Source organism: Mustelus asterias, chromosome 19 (genome assembly GCF_964213995.1).
Source record: "Mustelus asterias chromosome 19, sMusAst1.hap1.1, whole genome shotgun sequence".
NCBI classification, from domain to species: Eukaryota; Metazoa; Chordata; class Chondrichthyes; order Carcharhiniformes; family Triakidae; genus Mustelus; species Mustelus asterias.
The window spans coordinates 29229061-29245187 of NC_135819.1; the positions used below are offsets into that span (position 1 = coordinate 29229061).

The 16127-nt window shown below is 42.1% G+C and overlaps 1 protein-coding gene across 3 annotated transcripts in view; it reads left to right on the forward strand.

The window, feature by feature from the left end:
* The window catches only part of fgd6 (FYVE, RhoGEF and PH domain containing 6), a 143560-nt gene that overhangs the window by 89546 nt on the left and 37887 nt on the right, over nt 1–16127 (forward strand). For 2 of the 3 annotated variants that reach the window (XM_078235230.1, XM_078235231.1), the window contains exon 14: nt 1835–1914. In XM_078235230.1, coding sequence (XP_078091356.1) covers nt 1835–1914 — 80 coding nt within the window. Of the gene's footprint in view, nt 1–1834; nt 1915–3985; nt 4106–16127 lie in introns of all 3 variants that reach the window. The other variant, XR_013500150.1, reaches the window with a different exon arrangement.

Genomic DNA, 16127 nt, shown 5'->3' on the forward strand with positions numbered 1-16127 from the left:
GTTGTGACCAGAACTGCATACTATACTCCAGTTGTGACCTAACCAACATTTTACATAATTCCAGCATGACCTCCCTGCTCGAGTAGCCTGTGCCTCAGCTAATAAGGGCGAGTCTTATCCCATATGTCGTCTTAAGCATGTTATTTGATTTATTATCAGATGTATTAACATAGTGAAAAATATTGTTTCTTGCGCACTATACAAACAAAACATACTGTTCATAGAGAAGGAAATGAGAGTGCAGAATGTAGTGTTACAGTCATAGCTAGGGTGTAGAGAAAGATCAACTTAATGCAAGGTAAGTCCGTTCAAAAGTCTGACAGCAGCAGGGAAGAAGCTGTTCTTGAGTCAGTTGGTACGTGACCTCAGACTTTTGTATCTTTTTCCCGAAGGAAGAAGGTGGAAGAGAGAATGTCCAGGGTGCGTGGGGTCCTTGATTATGCTGGCTGCTTTGCCGAGGCAGCGGGAAGTGTAGACAGAGTCAATGGATGGGAGGCTGGTTTGCGTGATGGATTGGGCTACATTCACGACCTTTTGAAATTCCTAATAGTTTGTATCTACCTGCCCTGCCACCTTCGGGGACCTGTGGATATCCACTTCAAGTCCCATCTGATCTTCAGTACTTTCTAGGGCCCAACCATTCATAACAAGGTAAAACAATCCTTTACCTTGTTAGCATTACCTCATGCTTTTCCAGGTCGAATTTCATTTGCCACTATTCTGCCAACCTGACCAGTCTATTGATATCCTCCCGCAGACTATGGCTATCCTCCTGTCTACCACCTGATCAGTTTTTGTGCCATCCACAAACTACTTGACCTTACCACCTACATTTATTTGATTTTGATTTGATTTATTGTCACATGTATAAGTACACAGTGAAAAGTATTGTTTCTTGTGTGCAATACAGACAAAGCATACCGTACATAGGGAAGGAAATGAGAGGGTGCAGAATGTAGCGTTACAGTCATAGCTAGGGTGTAGACTTAATATGAGGTAGGTCCATTCAAAAGTCTGATGACAGGGAACAAGCTGTTCTTCAGCCAGGTGGTACGTGACCTCAGACTTTCGTATCTTTTTACCCCGACGGAGGAAGAGAGAATGTCCGGGGTGCGTGGGGTCCTTAATTATGTTGGCTGCTTTTCCGAGACAGCGAGATGTGAGATCAGAGTCATTGGATGGGAGGTTGGTTTGTGTGGTGGGCTGGGCTTCGTTCACGACCCTTTGTAGTTTTTTGCAGTCTTGGACAGAGCAGGAGCTGTACCAAGCTGTGATACAACCAGAAAGAATGCTTTCTATGATGCATCTGTAAAAATTGGAGAGAGTCATAGTGGACATGCCAAATTTCCTTAGTCTTCTGAAAAAGCAGAGGAGTTGGAAAACAGGGAAAATGGGTGTCCTGTTAGCTAGAAATGTGAATGAAGTTGCATGTGTATGAAATTATTTATTCCAGGTAACCTTTTGGATAAATTGGTTTGATCATGCAATACATCTTATCAGCCAACCTAATTTTCTGCATGCAAACACAGCAGTCTTCTCACAGTTCTTGAGTGACCAGATATTACCGCACCATTATTCACTCAAAACTTTCACTTGTAAGAACAAATTCAAGCATCAGATATTGTATAAAACTACCCTAGTTGCAACCAATCTACTTTCAATACAGTTGCCTGTTGTCTAGTGGTTCGATAAACTGCGAATCAGTATTCAATAGTTAAGAACAATTTCATGAATGACTATAAAATATTATCCTTATTAAATATTATTTTCCACAATGAAAATGTGATTTTTTTGTTAACCAGTTGATTTATATAATGCGTTGTTTATCTTCAAGGTCAGTAAGCCATCTCAAGAAGCTTATCAAAATGAACTGAACATAGAGAGTGTGGAACGGTCATTCATTCTTTCAGCAAGGTAATATCTCATGAGACAGATTCGAGTCAAATAAATATAACCGCACCAATGTTACATCAAGATTTACATTATTAGTTTATTAGGAAGGGACAATTACTTAAATGGAAATAAAATGCATGAAAAACAAGAGATCTGGTCATCCAGATGGACAAGAAAATGGAACTATTGCAACAATGCTCAGAAAGCTGAATAAAGTAAATCAGATGTTGGGATCTATTAAAAGATCAATTTTGATCTGAAATAATGAAGTGATTCTGCCATTTTATAAATCATTGGTGCAACCACACTAAGAATGTTGTGTTCCAGTCTGGTCAGCAAAGTATGAAAAATAAATTTCAGTTTTTGGAAGGATATAGAAGAGAAGCTAGAATGATTTGAGGAAATGGGTGGATTGAATTAAGACTAATTATGTAAATGTGGCATATTCTCATTGGGAAGGTCACAGTTCAAAGATTTTAATCAGATTTTAAAGGGACTGGCTAACATAGACTATGATCTGTTTCACCTTATCCAAAACAGTAGAAGCGTAGACACACAAGTGGTCAATCTATGGAACAGATTCTCACTGTAGGCACTAGAAGCAGATTCTCAAAGATTACAATATTGAGGTTCTCCGCACCTCATGCTTGGTCTTTTCTAGACTATTGATAGAGATATATTATGATTAGTCAACAGCTTCTGTATCTTACCATATGCAACTAGCAGAATAGCAGAAGGCAAATTAGATGGACAATGGTTTCTTTTCATCCAGTTGTTCTGATGCTCCAATGTACTCAAATGCATAATAGTATTGTGAAGCATTTAGTCTGATATTGGATAAAAGCAGCTGTGAGGTTACAACTGCAATAGGTTTTGGAGGCTGGGGAATAAGAGCATGTGTTTTTTTGGGAGATAGACCGTTGCTCATTAACTTTATAGTTTATTTCAGCAGCTGCTGCTTGATTGTTCTAGCTTTTGCTGGGAGAGCATCCTGAAAATTATGTTTCTGATATATATTTTTAAGTGATTTTGCACAGGTCCAACTCCTGCGACAAGCCTATCTAATATCAGCAATTGATCAAAACTCCTCTTTCTCGCAATCTCCCTATTCTGTCACAAGTTCAATACAGATGAAGGTGGCCTGTCACCTATCCAAAGAAGGTGTTCCCAATTACTGCTGTCAACTGTATTTTTAAAATTAGATCCAGGGTTTTGCCTCCATTACAAAACCCAGAAGTTACTTCCATTTGTTTATTCTGGACCTAAATTATAAATTTGCTGTCTGCTGAATTAACTGTGTATTATCATGTACTACAGCCAGAGATTAGCTTCTAGTTAGTTTGGACTTGTTTGTAACATTTACTATCTTAAATTCTGCAACAAGGTCAATTTCTTGGTCACCAGCTTTCAAAGCTGAAAACCTTAAATTTCTCCAATATTTCCTCATGACCAATGGTCTGAATGGGATTGTCTAAAAGTTAGAAAGTTAATGAATCTGAAGGATTTTAATGCCTCTTTGTGCCTTGAAGGTCAAGAATGAATACAGTCTGACCAGAGAATTTGTGGTTTTGGCACAGTATGAACTTCATTGACTTGGCAATATTGCTCAGTAATCTATTTTCTTCATTTTGGAATTTTGCAACGATTTGAAATGTAAGGGCACTAAAAATCTTAGATCACTTTCAATGTCACCCATCGCGATTTCTAAATCATCAGTGTAAATATGCTGCCTAATTTTCTTCCTAAGATGCAGCACTATTAGCTTAGTCATTAATCATTTATGTATCTTATCCAATTTATTTTGTAGGATTTTGGCAGCTACTAAACCAAGGCCATTAATCCAAATTGGAATAGTGGGCAATTCAATACTGATCTCTTTGGCATTGCACTCAGTTCTTTCTCTTCCAGCATCACATAACTCACCAATATTTGCTGCTGATTCTTCTTTCAATTTCTTATCTATTTGTCTTGAATTTCTGCTGCTGTCCCTGCGCATGCTTTCTTAAATTATTTCTTTTGTCTTCTATATTTGTTTGTGTCTCTCTTTGTATGTTTGTGTGTGTGAACTCTTTTATCTCTTCTCTGTATTAAGGGATTTTTTCATATCATTGCTCCTGAGGATATGTGATATGTGTTACGAAGCGGAGGTGGATCCCCCTCAGAACTAATACCGAGCCACTCAGAAGAGTATCTTGCCTCATAATCTGTAAAAGTGAGTGTGAAGTAGTACAATCTGCGCTTCAGAAACTTGTAGTGGTTAAATTAAAATAACTCCATGACACTCTGTTTAAAGTCAATAAGTAACAATTTATTTAACTAACAGTGAACAGGTTAACTAAACTATTAACAAACTGAATAAAACACAATTCGAATGCAGTGCTGTTTAGATAAATACAATTCGCATTTATTAACAAAAATATAGAATTTTAATCACTCTCTGAATTACAACCAGATTTGGCATCTTATGGAATATTCTGATCTTTCTCTGTTGATTCTTTTGTCTGGAACCTCTGTCTTCTTTGGTACCTTCACTACCAAGATGGAGCTTTCTCTAAGACATGCATGAGGCTGTTACTCTGGCAGATGGCAGTTGTTCTCTCTTATTGTCCCACTGCCCTCTTCTTTTATACCTGTGATGACATATCAACATCCCCCACAATAAGAACGGTCTCAGGTTGCCAAAACCATTAAATTTAAATCTAATAGGTTGCTGGTATCCAAGTACCTGATTTAAACTGGTTAAATTCAAAAGCCTGTTTGTTGGCTTGGCAACACTACTGCCTAGCTTTCAATACAAATGTTTCAGTCTGGGACCCCATATGCACCTGCACTTTTAACTTAATGGTAGGGCATTGGGGAGAGTTACAGAACAGAGATCTAGGGGTAACCTTTTGTGATTCATGCACTAGGACACCCCGTGCAACTTGGATCTCTACAGGTTCATAGCTCCTTGAAAGTGGAGTCACAGGTGGACAGAGTGGTGAAGAAGGCATTCGGCATGCTTGGTTTCATTGGTCAGAACATTGAATACAGGAGTTGGGACGTTTTGTTGAAGTTGTACAAGTCATTGATGAGGTCACACTTGGAATACTGTGTGCTGTTCTGGTCACCCAATTATAGAAAGGATATTATTAAACTAGAAAGAGTGCAGAAAAGACTTACTAGGATGCTACCAGGACTTGATGGTTTGAGTTATAAGGAGAGGCTAGATAGACTGGGACTTTTTTCTCTAGAGCGTAGGAGGCTGGGGTGATCTTATAAAGGTCTATAAAATAATGAGGGGCATCGATCAGCTAGACAGTCAATATCTTTTCCCAAAGGTAGGGGAGTCTAAAACTAGAGGGCATAGGTTTAAGATGAGAGGGGAGAGATACAAAAGGGCCTCGAGGGGCAATTTTTTCACAGAGGGTGGTGAGTGTCTGGAACAAGCTGCCAGAGCTAGTAATAGAGGTGGGTACAATTTTGTCTTTTAAAAAGCGTTTAGACAGTTACATGGGTAAGATGGGTATAGTATAGAGGGATATGAGCCAAATGCGGGCAATTGGGACTAACTCAGGGGTTTAAAAAAAGGGGCGGTATGGACAAATTGGGCCGAAGGGCCTGTTTCCATGCTATAAACCTCTGACTTTATGGCAAATGGAGTATAATGTGGGAAAATGTAATGGTGTCCATTTTGAAAGGAAGAATAACAAAGAAGCATATTATCTAAGTTATGAGAGACTGTAGAGATCTAAGTTGCACGGAGTGTCCTAGTGCATGAATCACAAAAGGTTACCATGCAGGTACAGCGAGTAATCAGGAAAGCTAATGGAATGTTATTGTTTATTGCAAGGTAAATTGAATATAAACATAGGTTATGCTTCAGTTGTACAGAGCATTGTTGAGGTGACATCGGAATGATCACTTAAGGAAGGATGTAAGTGCTTTGGAAGCAATTTGGAAACTGTTTAATAGACCAATGCCTGGAATGGACAGCTTATATTATGCAGAAAGGTTGAGCAGACTAGGCTCTTATCCAGTGGAGCTTAGAGTAAGAAGTGACTTGGTTAAAACACGTAAGATTCTGAGGGGTCTTGACAAGTTGGATGTGGAAAGGATGTTTCCTTTTGTGGGAGAATCTAGAACTAGGGGTCACTGTTTAAAAATAAGCACTCACCCATATAAGGCAGAGATGAGAATTTTTTTTCTGAGCATCATCGGTCTTTGGAATTCTCTTTCTTAAAAGCTGGTGGAAGAAGAGTGAATATTCTTCAGGCAGAGGTAGATTGCTTATCAATAACCTATGATGTGGAGAAGCCGGCGTTGGACTGGGGTAAACACAGTAAGAGTTTTAACAACACCAGGTTAAAGTCCAACAGGTTTATTTGGTAGCAAATGCCATTAGCTTTCGGAGCGCTGCTCCTTTGTCAGATGGAGTGGATATCTGCTCATAAACAAGGCATACAGAAACACAAACTCAAGTTACAGAATACTGATTAGAATGCAAATCTTTACAGCTAATCAAGTCTTAAAGATATCTGTATCTTTAACGACGAAGGAGCAGCGCTCCGAAAGCTAATGGCATTTGCTACCAAATAAACCTGTTGGACTTTAACCTGGTGTTGTTAAAACTCTTACATTGATAAGCAAGCCAGTGAAGAGCTTTTTGGGGTAGGCAGGAATGTGGAGTTAAGTGAGATCAGCCGTGAAGTTCTTGAATTACAGAGCAGGCTCAAGGGACTGAGTAGCCTACTACTAATTTGTATGTTCATAGGTTCTGTATGGCTGTTGTTTTACTTCTCACTAACCAGGAATATCCAAATTATTGTCCTTAGCCCTTTGTTATTACTGTTCTTTCTATATCTGCATAAAAATGTGTAAGAATGACCTACGATGACTCTTCTGCTCATTACTCACTATCCCCTGTCCTCCACTTTCCTTCCTATTTGTGACCCTTATCAGGAAATTCACTTGTAGAGTTATGGACACAAACTCAACTCTTGTACAGTACTATTTGCAATAATGAAGAAAGCACCAATAGGTATTGAAAATTGTTAGAAAATCAACCCCAGAGTTACAAACTGATTTCAGAGGTGCTTTATAAATACTGTACCTCCCTCCACTTAGCAATTTTGGTCCTCAACAACCTCATTTAAAAGAAAGTCTTGCATTAATTTTGCACCTTTTGTGACTGTATGTTATCTCAAAGTGCTTTACTGCCATCAAGTACTTTAAGGTGTTGATTTAGTAATACATGTTGGCCAGAACACTGGGAGAACTCTGCAACTCCTCTTCAGCTTGAGTCATGGGATCTCTAGCAGCCAGCTGAGAGGGCAGATGGGACCTTGATTTGATGTCTCATCCGTAAGATAGCACCTCTTGAGAGTGCAACACTTCCTCATAACTGCACAAATGCTATCAGCTTAGATTTTGTGCTTAAATCTCTGAATTTCTTTCGCAGAGAAGAATGTTGCTAACTGAACCTCAGCTGACAATGATTTGTCTTTATTACCCCCACCATCAAGATTATACAGTAGTGCAACAAGTGGTAGCAGATGCAGCAAAGGGTAGCAGTGGAAGGGTGCGTTTCTGAATGGAGGGCTGTGACAAGTGGTGTTCCTCAGGGATCAGTGCTGGGACCTTTGCTGTTTGTAATATATATAAATGATTTCGAGGAAAATGTAACTGGATTGATTAGTAAGTTTGCGGACGACACAAAGGTTGGTGGATTTGCGGATAGCGATGAGGACCATCAGAGGTTGCAGCAGGATATAGATCAGTTGGAGACTTGAGCGGAGAGATGGCAGATGGAGTTTAATCCAGACAAACGTGAGGTAATGCATTTTGGAAGGTCTAATACAGATAGGAAATATACAGTAAATGGCAGAACCCTTAAGAGTATTGATAGGCAAAGGGATCTGGGTGTACAGGTACACAGGTCACTGAAAGTGGCAATGCAGGTGGAGAAGGTAGTCAAGAAGGCATACGGCATGCTTGCCTTCATCGGCCGGGGTATTGAGTTTAAAAATTGGCAAGTCATGTTGCAGCTTTATAGAACCTTAGTTAGGCCGCACTTGGAATAGAGTGTTCAATTCTGGTTGCCACACTACCAGAAGGTGGCTTTGGAGAGGATGCAGAAAAGATTTACCAGGATGTTGCCTGGTATGGAGGGCATTAGCTATGAGGAGAGGTTGGAGAAACTTGGTTTGTTCTCACTGGAGCGACGGAGGTTGAGGGGAGACCTGATAGAAGTCTACAAGATTGAGAGGCAAGAACAGAGTGGATAGTCGAAGCTTTTTCCCAGGGTGGAAGAGTCAATTACTAGGGGGCATAGGTTTAAGGTGCGAGGGGCAAGTTTTAAAAGAGATGTACGAGGCAGATTTTTTACAGAGAGTGGTGGGTGCCTGGAACTTGTTGCCAGGGGAGGTAGTGGAAGCGGATACGGTCGTGACTTTTAAGGGGCGTCTTGACAAGTACATGAATGAGATGGTGCAGGCTTGGAGGGCCAAAGGGCCTGTTCCTGTGCTGTAATTTTCTTTGTTCTTTGATGCATCAGCTCATCTTCCCGCATACAGTTTTCCTAGCACCTGTTAGCACTGCAGTTACCCACTTTCCAATACCAAACATGGCACTCTCATTACAGGACCCTCAAGTCCAGTAATTTCATTGAAGCTCCTCAACACAAATGGCATTTGAGCTGCTGACCTTACTGAACACAAACTCATAATGTTATTATGTTTGCTTCTGTGCCTTGTGGGGAGTTGTGATGATGATTATGGGGTGAAAACATTTTACAGGTCTGGCAATTGTATGTTTGGGTAACCTTAAGTTACTAATTTAGCCAGCCTATCTTGTCAGCAGGAGATAGTTGTTGCCGAACTCTATTTCCTTTCAAAGCATGCAGATAAGTTGCTGGCAAACTTGGCTGCAGCAAAATTCTCTCATAATATGTGCGGGAACAATGATTAAAAGTCAATTACTACCAGTCACTTGATACAGAGCTTGAATGTTGCTGAAAAGAGAGACATGTTGCCAAAGCTTTTGTCTTTCACTCATAGTAAGAATATCACATTTCAAATGGTCACAATTTATGCTACAGAAGAAAAGGTACAGATTGGTTTGCAAGTTGAGTCTGACTTAAGTGTCACCGTGGAGAAAGCAACGAGGAGTTAGAGGCTCCCCAAGGACCTGGGTAATTCAAAAAAAAAGGCACAAGGCTTGAAAATATTCCTTTTGTTTACAGAGAACGAGCCCCTGTGTATGAATGTATGCTTCATAGAATCATAGAAACCCTACAGTGCAGAAAGAGGCCATCTGGCCCATCGAGTCTGCACCGACCACAATCCCACCCAGGCCCTACCCCCATATCCCTACACATTTACCCGCGAATCCCTCTAACCTACGCATCTCAGGACACGAAGGGGCAATTTTAGCATGGCTAGTCAACCTAACCTGCACATCTTTGTGCAAAGATGTGCGGGTTAGGTTGATTGGCCATGCTAAAATTGCCCCTTAGTGTCCTGAGATGCATAGGTTAGAGGGATTAGTGGGTAAAATATGTAGAGATATGGGGGTAGGGCCTGGGTGGGATTGTGGTCGGTGCAGACTCGATGGGCCGAATGGCCTCTTTCTGCACTGTAGGGTTTCTATGATTCTTTGGACTGTGGGAGGAAACCGGAGCACCCGGACGAAACCCACGCAGACACGAGGAGAATGTGCAAACTCCACACAGACAGTGACCCAAGCCGGGAATCGAACCCAAGTCCCTGGAGCTGTGAAGCAGCAGTGCTAACCACTGTGCTACCATGCCTCCCAGAACCACTGTGCTACTGTGCCTCCCAGGCTTGCCTAACCTGCTCAAATATTTCAGGTACTTTCCTTTTCAGGAAAATTTGAGGTAGGCCAGCCGATTTACAGGTCTGAAAGTTGCAACTTTTGGGCATTTGTGAGTTTATATGATGCACAGTGAACAATGATCCAATCAGGATCGCTTTTGAACAACTGATTTTAAAAAGCTGCTACTGTGAAATGGTGACGTTTATGGTATTTTCTACTAACCGGGTGCTGCCATTGGTCCAAAGCAATGTTCCACCTGTCACACAATTGAGCAGCATTATACATGAATTTCAGTGCCAGTGCAATACCAGGTATATAGGCCATACAATCCAACAATTGACCAAATCAAATAGTAGGTTTCTTCAGTTGTTCAAAATAAGCAGAGTTCAGACTGTCCTCAACCAGCCTGCACTTGCAAAACCCGATGATACAACTAGGTGATGGTCTAGTGGTATTATCACTCGACTATTAATCCAGAAACCCAGATAATGTTCTGGGGACTTGGGTTTGAATCCCACCACGGCAGATGGTGGAATTTGAACTCAATTTTTAAAAAAAATCTGGAATTAAGAGTCTACTGATGACCATGAAACAATTGTCGATTGTCAGAAAAACCCACGTAGTTCACTGATGTCCTTTAGGGACGGAAATCTGCCGTCCTTCCCTGGCCTAGCAAGCCACTCAGTTGTAATAATCATTGCAAAGTCTCAACAAAGAAATGAAACCGGACGGACCACCTGGCATCGACCTAGGCACCGGAAAAGACAACGGCAAAACAAACAGCCCTGTCTACCCTGCAAAGTTCTCTTTACTAACATCTGGGGGCGAGTGCCAAAATTGGGAGAGCTGTTTCACCAACTAGTCAAGCAACAGCCTGACAGTCATTCTCATGGAATAATATCTTACTGATAACACCCCAGACATCGCCGTTACCATCCCTGGATATGTCCTGTCCCACTGGCAGGACAGACCCAGGAGAGGTGGCGGCACAGTGGTATTCAGTGAGGAGGGAGTTGCCCTGGGAATCCTTAACATCAACTCTGGACCCCATGAAGTCTCGTGGCTTCAGGTTAAACATGGGCAAGGAAACCACATACTGCCCTCCTTCAGCTGATGAATCAGTATTCCTCCATGTTGAACATATTCCACTACTAGGAGGAAGCGCTCAGGGTTGCAAGGACGCAAAATGTACTCTAGTTGGGGGATTTCAATGCCCACCATCAAGAGTGGCTCGGTAGCAGCACTACTGATCGAGCTGGCCGGGTCCTAAAGGGTATAACTGCTAGACTGGGTCTGCAGCAGGTGGTGAAGGAACCAACAAGAGGAAATAACATACTTGACCTCATTCTTATCAATCTGCCGGCTGCAGATCCATCTGTCCATGACGGTATCGGTAAGAGTGACCACCGCACAGTCCTTGTGGAGACAAAGTCCTGTCTTCACGTTGAGAATAACTCTGTGTTGTGTGGCACTATCACCGTGCTAAATGGGACAGACTTTGAACCGATCTAGCAACTCAAGACTGGACATCTATGAGGCGCATGGGCCATCAGCGGAATTGTACTTCAGCACAATCAACAACCTCATGGTCCGGCATATTCCCCCACTCAACCATTACCATCAAGCCAGAGGATCAACCCTGGTTCAATGGACAGTGCAGGAGGGCATGCCAAGAGCAGAACCAAGAATACCTAAAAATGAGGTGTTAATGTGGTGAAGCTACCAAACAGGACTACTTGCATGCCAAATGGCAAAAACAGCAAGTGATAGAGCTAAGTGATCCCACAACCAACCAACAGATCAGATCTAAGCTCTGCAGTCCTTCCATATCCAATCGAGAATGGTGGTGGACAATTAAACAACTCGCTGGAGGAGGAGGCTTCACAAATATCCCCATTCTCAATGATGGAGGAGCCCAGTACATCAGTGCAAAAGATAATTTCGGAGCAATCTTCAGCCAGAAGTGCCGAATGGATAATCCATCTCGGCCTCCTCCACTGGTCCCCAGCATCTTAGATGCCAGTCTCTAGCCTATTTATTTATTAGTCACAAGTAATGCTTACATTAACACTACAATTAAGTTACTGTGAAATTCCCCTAGTCGCCACAGCCCGACGCCTGTTCAGGTCAATACACCTAACCAGCATGCCTTTCAGAATGTGGGAGGAAACTGGAGCACCCGGAGGAAACCCACGCTGACACGGGGAAAACTTAGGCACTGGATACTGCAAAGGCAATGGGCCCTGATAACATTCTGGCAATAGTACTGAAGATGTGTGCTCTAGAACCTGCCGCACCCCTAGCCAAGCTCTCCCAGTACAGTTATAACACTGGCATCTATCCAACAATGTGGAAAATTGCCCAGGTATGTCCTGTACACAAAGCAAGACAAATCCAACCCGGCCAATTACCGCCCAATCAGTCTACTCTCGATCATCAGTAAAGTGATGGAAGGGGTCATCAACAGCACTATCAAGCAGCACCTGCTCAGTGGCGCCCAGTTTGGGTTTCACCAGAGTCACTCAGCTCCTGACCTCATTACAGCCTTGGTTCCAACATGGACAAAAGAGCTGAATTCCAGAGGTGAAGTGAGAGTGACAGCCCTTGACATCAAGGCCGCATTCGACCGAATGTGGCATCAAGGAGCCTTAGCGAAACTGGAATCAATGGGTATCAGGAGGCAAACACGCTGCTGAATGGAGTCATACCTGGTACACAGGAAGATGGTTGTGGTTGTGGAGGGTCAGTCATCTCAGCTCCAGGACATCTCTGCAGGAGTCCCTCAGGGTAGTGTCCTAGGCCCAACCATCTTCAGCTGCTTCATCAATGACCTTCCCTCCATCATAAGGTCAGAAATGGGGATGTTTGCCGATGATTGGACAATGTTCTGCACCATTTGCGACGACTCAGATACTGAAACAGTCCATGTTCAAATGTAACAAGATCTGGACAATATCCAGGCTTGGGCTGACAAGTGGCAAGTAACATTCGCGCCACACAAGAGACATTCTAACCACTGCCCCTTGACATTCAATGGGTGTAACCATCACTGAATCCCCCACTGTTAACATCCTTAGGGTTACCATTGACCAGAAACTCAACTGGACTCACTACAACACTGGCTACAAGAGCAGGTCAGAGGCTAGGAATACTGCGGCGAGTAACTCACCTCCTAACTCCCCAAAGTCTATCCACCATCTACAAGGCACAAGTCAGGCGTATGATAGAATACTCCCCACTTGCCTGGATGAGTACAGCTCCAACAACAACACGAGAAGCTTGACACCATCCAGGACAAAGCAGTTCGCTTGATTGGCACCACATCTACAAACATTCAATCCCTCCACCACTGACACTCAGTAGCAGCAGTGTGTACTATCTACAAGATGCACTGCAGCAATTCACCAAAGATCCTTAGACAGCACTTTCCAAACACACGACCACTTCCATCTAGAAGGACAAGGGCAGCAGATAAATGGGAACACCACCACTGGCAAGTTCCCCTCCAAGCCACTTCTTCACAGTTGCTGGGTCAAAATCCTGGAATTCCCTCCCCAATGGCATTGTGGGTCAACCCACAGAACATGGACTGCAACGATTCAAGAAGGCAGTTCACCACCACCACCTCGAGGGCAACTAGGGATGGGCAATAAATGCTGGCCAGCCAACGATGCCCATGTCCCACGAATGAATGAAAAAAAAATTGCTGCTTTCTCCATGCAACACCTTGGCCAATAAGTCTTGACTTGCCAACCAATTAGTACTCTTTTCCCCTGTTGTATAAATTGTTGTGATCTGAAATTTGGCGTTCTTGCATTTGTCCTGATGAGTGAGATGAAAAACTTTGGCAACATGTCTTTTTTCAGCAATATATTATTACTCCATATGAGATCATTTAATGCATTAATGAAACATCCAGCATTTTTTTAAATTAAGGGTTTTGAGTTTATTTTTGTTTTTGCCCTTTTCTCTCTATTGAGTGGGAAATTCAGCTTATTTTTCAGCTACCATGAATAATGTTACAAACGGAGCATGAGGAGAAGCAATGTTCTGATTATAAAATTACTGCTGTTCACCTGAAGATAAACATGCATATTGACTGATCAGCCATTAAAAATCGCCTGAATGTTTGTTTACGATTTTTCCCTTTGTTCTTGCTTCATCTATTGTTGCACTTGTTTACCTCCATAGTTAGCTTGGGAATAAAATTCTCATTTTGGACTGAGTAGCAAGCCGGATGAATGTGGTGAATTGTTGCGGTTTTGGCTTTAAGTCTATATATTTAACATTGAATGTAACTTGAGTGTGCCTGGTAAAAGCAACAGTAACTCCACTCTAACCTTAAATGTTCAGTCATGTTGAAATATTGGCCCAAGTTGTATCTAAACAGTCCTTATGTTAGTGGACTGATATGTTTCCTTTATCCTTCACAAGGCGTTTTTTTTAATGCAGTCCTTTACAACTATCTTTGTAGCTTCTAACATCAGGATGTCTGCAGTGCACTGATATTTCACAGCAGGAAACGAGGATTCAATTGTTTTCATTACAGATTTTTAGTGACATGATTGACATTAAGCTATTACATGTCGAGAAGTCAAAGCAGCACAGAAACAGTCAAAAAGGGAAGCCTCATGGCAGTTCTTTTCGTTGGAAATGTTCACTCTTTTATAGCAGAATATTTCTGTTAAACTGCCAATTTATTGAATGGGGTCTCCCTGTAGGTTACATTACTCCAGTAATGTAACTGATGGAAAAAATCCCTGCATGTCTGAAACAGCATATTAAACAACTAAGATATGTGGATTCCTAGGCCCAGGAAATTCTAGGGCAGTTACTGGGCTGCCTTGAAATTGAGCCCCCTACTGGTTCAGAAAGATGAGGATAATCTTGGTATTGATATGAATGGAGTAGCCTTGTAGAAAAACCCTCTATATTTACAGTTTTTACAATTTTTAGTAGTTAAATGCTGGCTTTGTACATTTTCATTTTATAAAAAAAGTAATGACTTTGAGGAAAAGTACTGCCCTTTATAGTTTGAATGTTCTCTGCAGCAATAATTCATTCTACCTGATACATGTATTACAATTTTAGTAATGGTGCTGATTGTGCATATTATAATTATAAATCCATTGGAAAGAAGTAATTTAGAAGTATCTACAAGGCACAAGTCAGGAGTATGATGGAATACTTCCCACTTTCCTTGTTGAGTGCAGCTCCTTCAACACTCAAGAAGCTCAACATCATCTCGCCCGCTTGATTAGCAGCCCAATCATCACCACAAACATCCACTCGATGCACAGTGGCAGCAGTGTGTGCCATCGACAAGATGCCCTTCAGCAATCCATCAAGGCACATTTGATGCAATGGTTAGCACTGCTACCTCTCAGTGCCAGGGACCTGGGTTCAGTTCCAGCCTTGGGTGCCTGTTTGTACATAAGAACATAAGAAATAGGAGCAGGAGTAGGCCACCTAGCCCCTCGAGTCTGCCCTGCCATTCAATAAGATCATGGCTGATCTGATAGTGGTTTAGTTCCACTTACCCGCCCACTCCCCATAACCCTTAATTCCCTTATTGATCAGAAATCTATCTACCTGTGTCTTAAACATATTTAACGAGGTAGCCTCCACTGCTTCAACGGGCAGAGAATTCCAGAGATTCACTACCCGCTGAGAGAAGAAGTTCCTCCTCAACTCTGTTCTAAACTGACTCCCCCTTATTTTGAGGCTCTAGTTCTTGTTTCCTTTCTAAGTGGAAAGAATCTCTCTGCCTCTACCCTGTCTAGCCCCTTCATTATCTTTTATGTCTCTATAAGATCTCCCCTCAGCCTTCTAAACTCCAACGAGTACAGGCCCAATCTACTCGATCTCTTCTCATAAGCTAACCCCCTCATCTCCAGTATCAACCTGGTGAACTTTCTCTGTACTCCCTCCAAGGCCAATATATCCTTGCGCAAATAAGGGGACCAAAATTGCACACAGTACTCTAGTTGCTGCCTCACCAGTACCTTGTACAATTGCAGCAAGACCTCCCTGCTTTTATACTCCACCCCTTTGCAATAAAGGCATGTGCCTGTAAAGAGGAAGGATAGGAAAGGTAGGATTTGGGAGCCGTGGATAACCAGTGAAATTGTGGGTCTAATCAAAAAGAAAAAAGAGGCATACATGAGGTCCAGGCAGCTAAAAACAGATGGAGCACTGGAGGAATACAGAGAAAGTAGAAAAGAACTCAAACAGGGAGTTAGAAGGGCAAAAAGGGGTCACGAAATGTCCTTGGCAGACAGGATTAAGGAGAATCCTAAGGCATTTTATACATACGTTAGGAACAAGAGGGTTGTTAGGGAAAGAATCGGATCTCTCGGGGACAAAGGAGGGGAATTATGTTTAGAACCAAAGGAAGTAGGAGAGATCCTAAACGAATA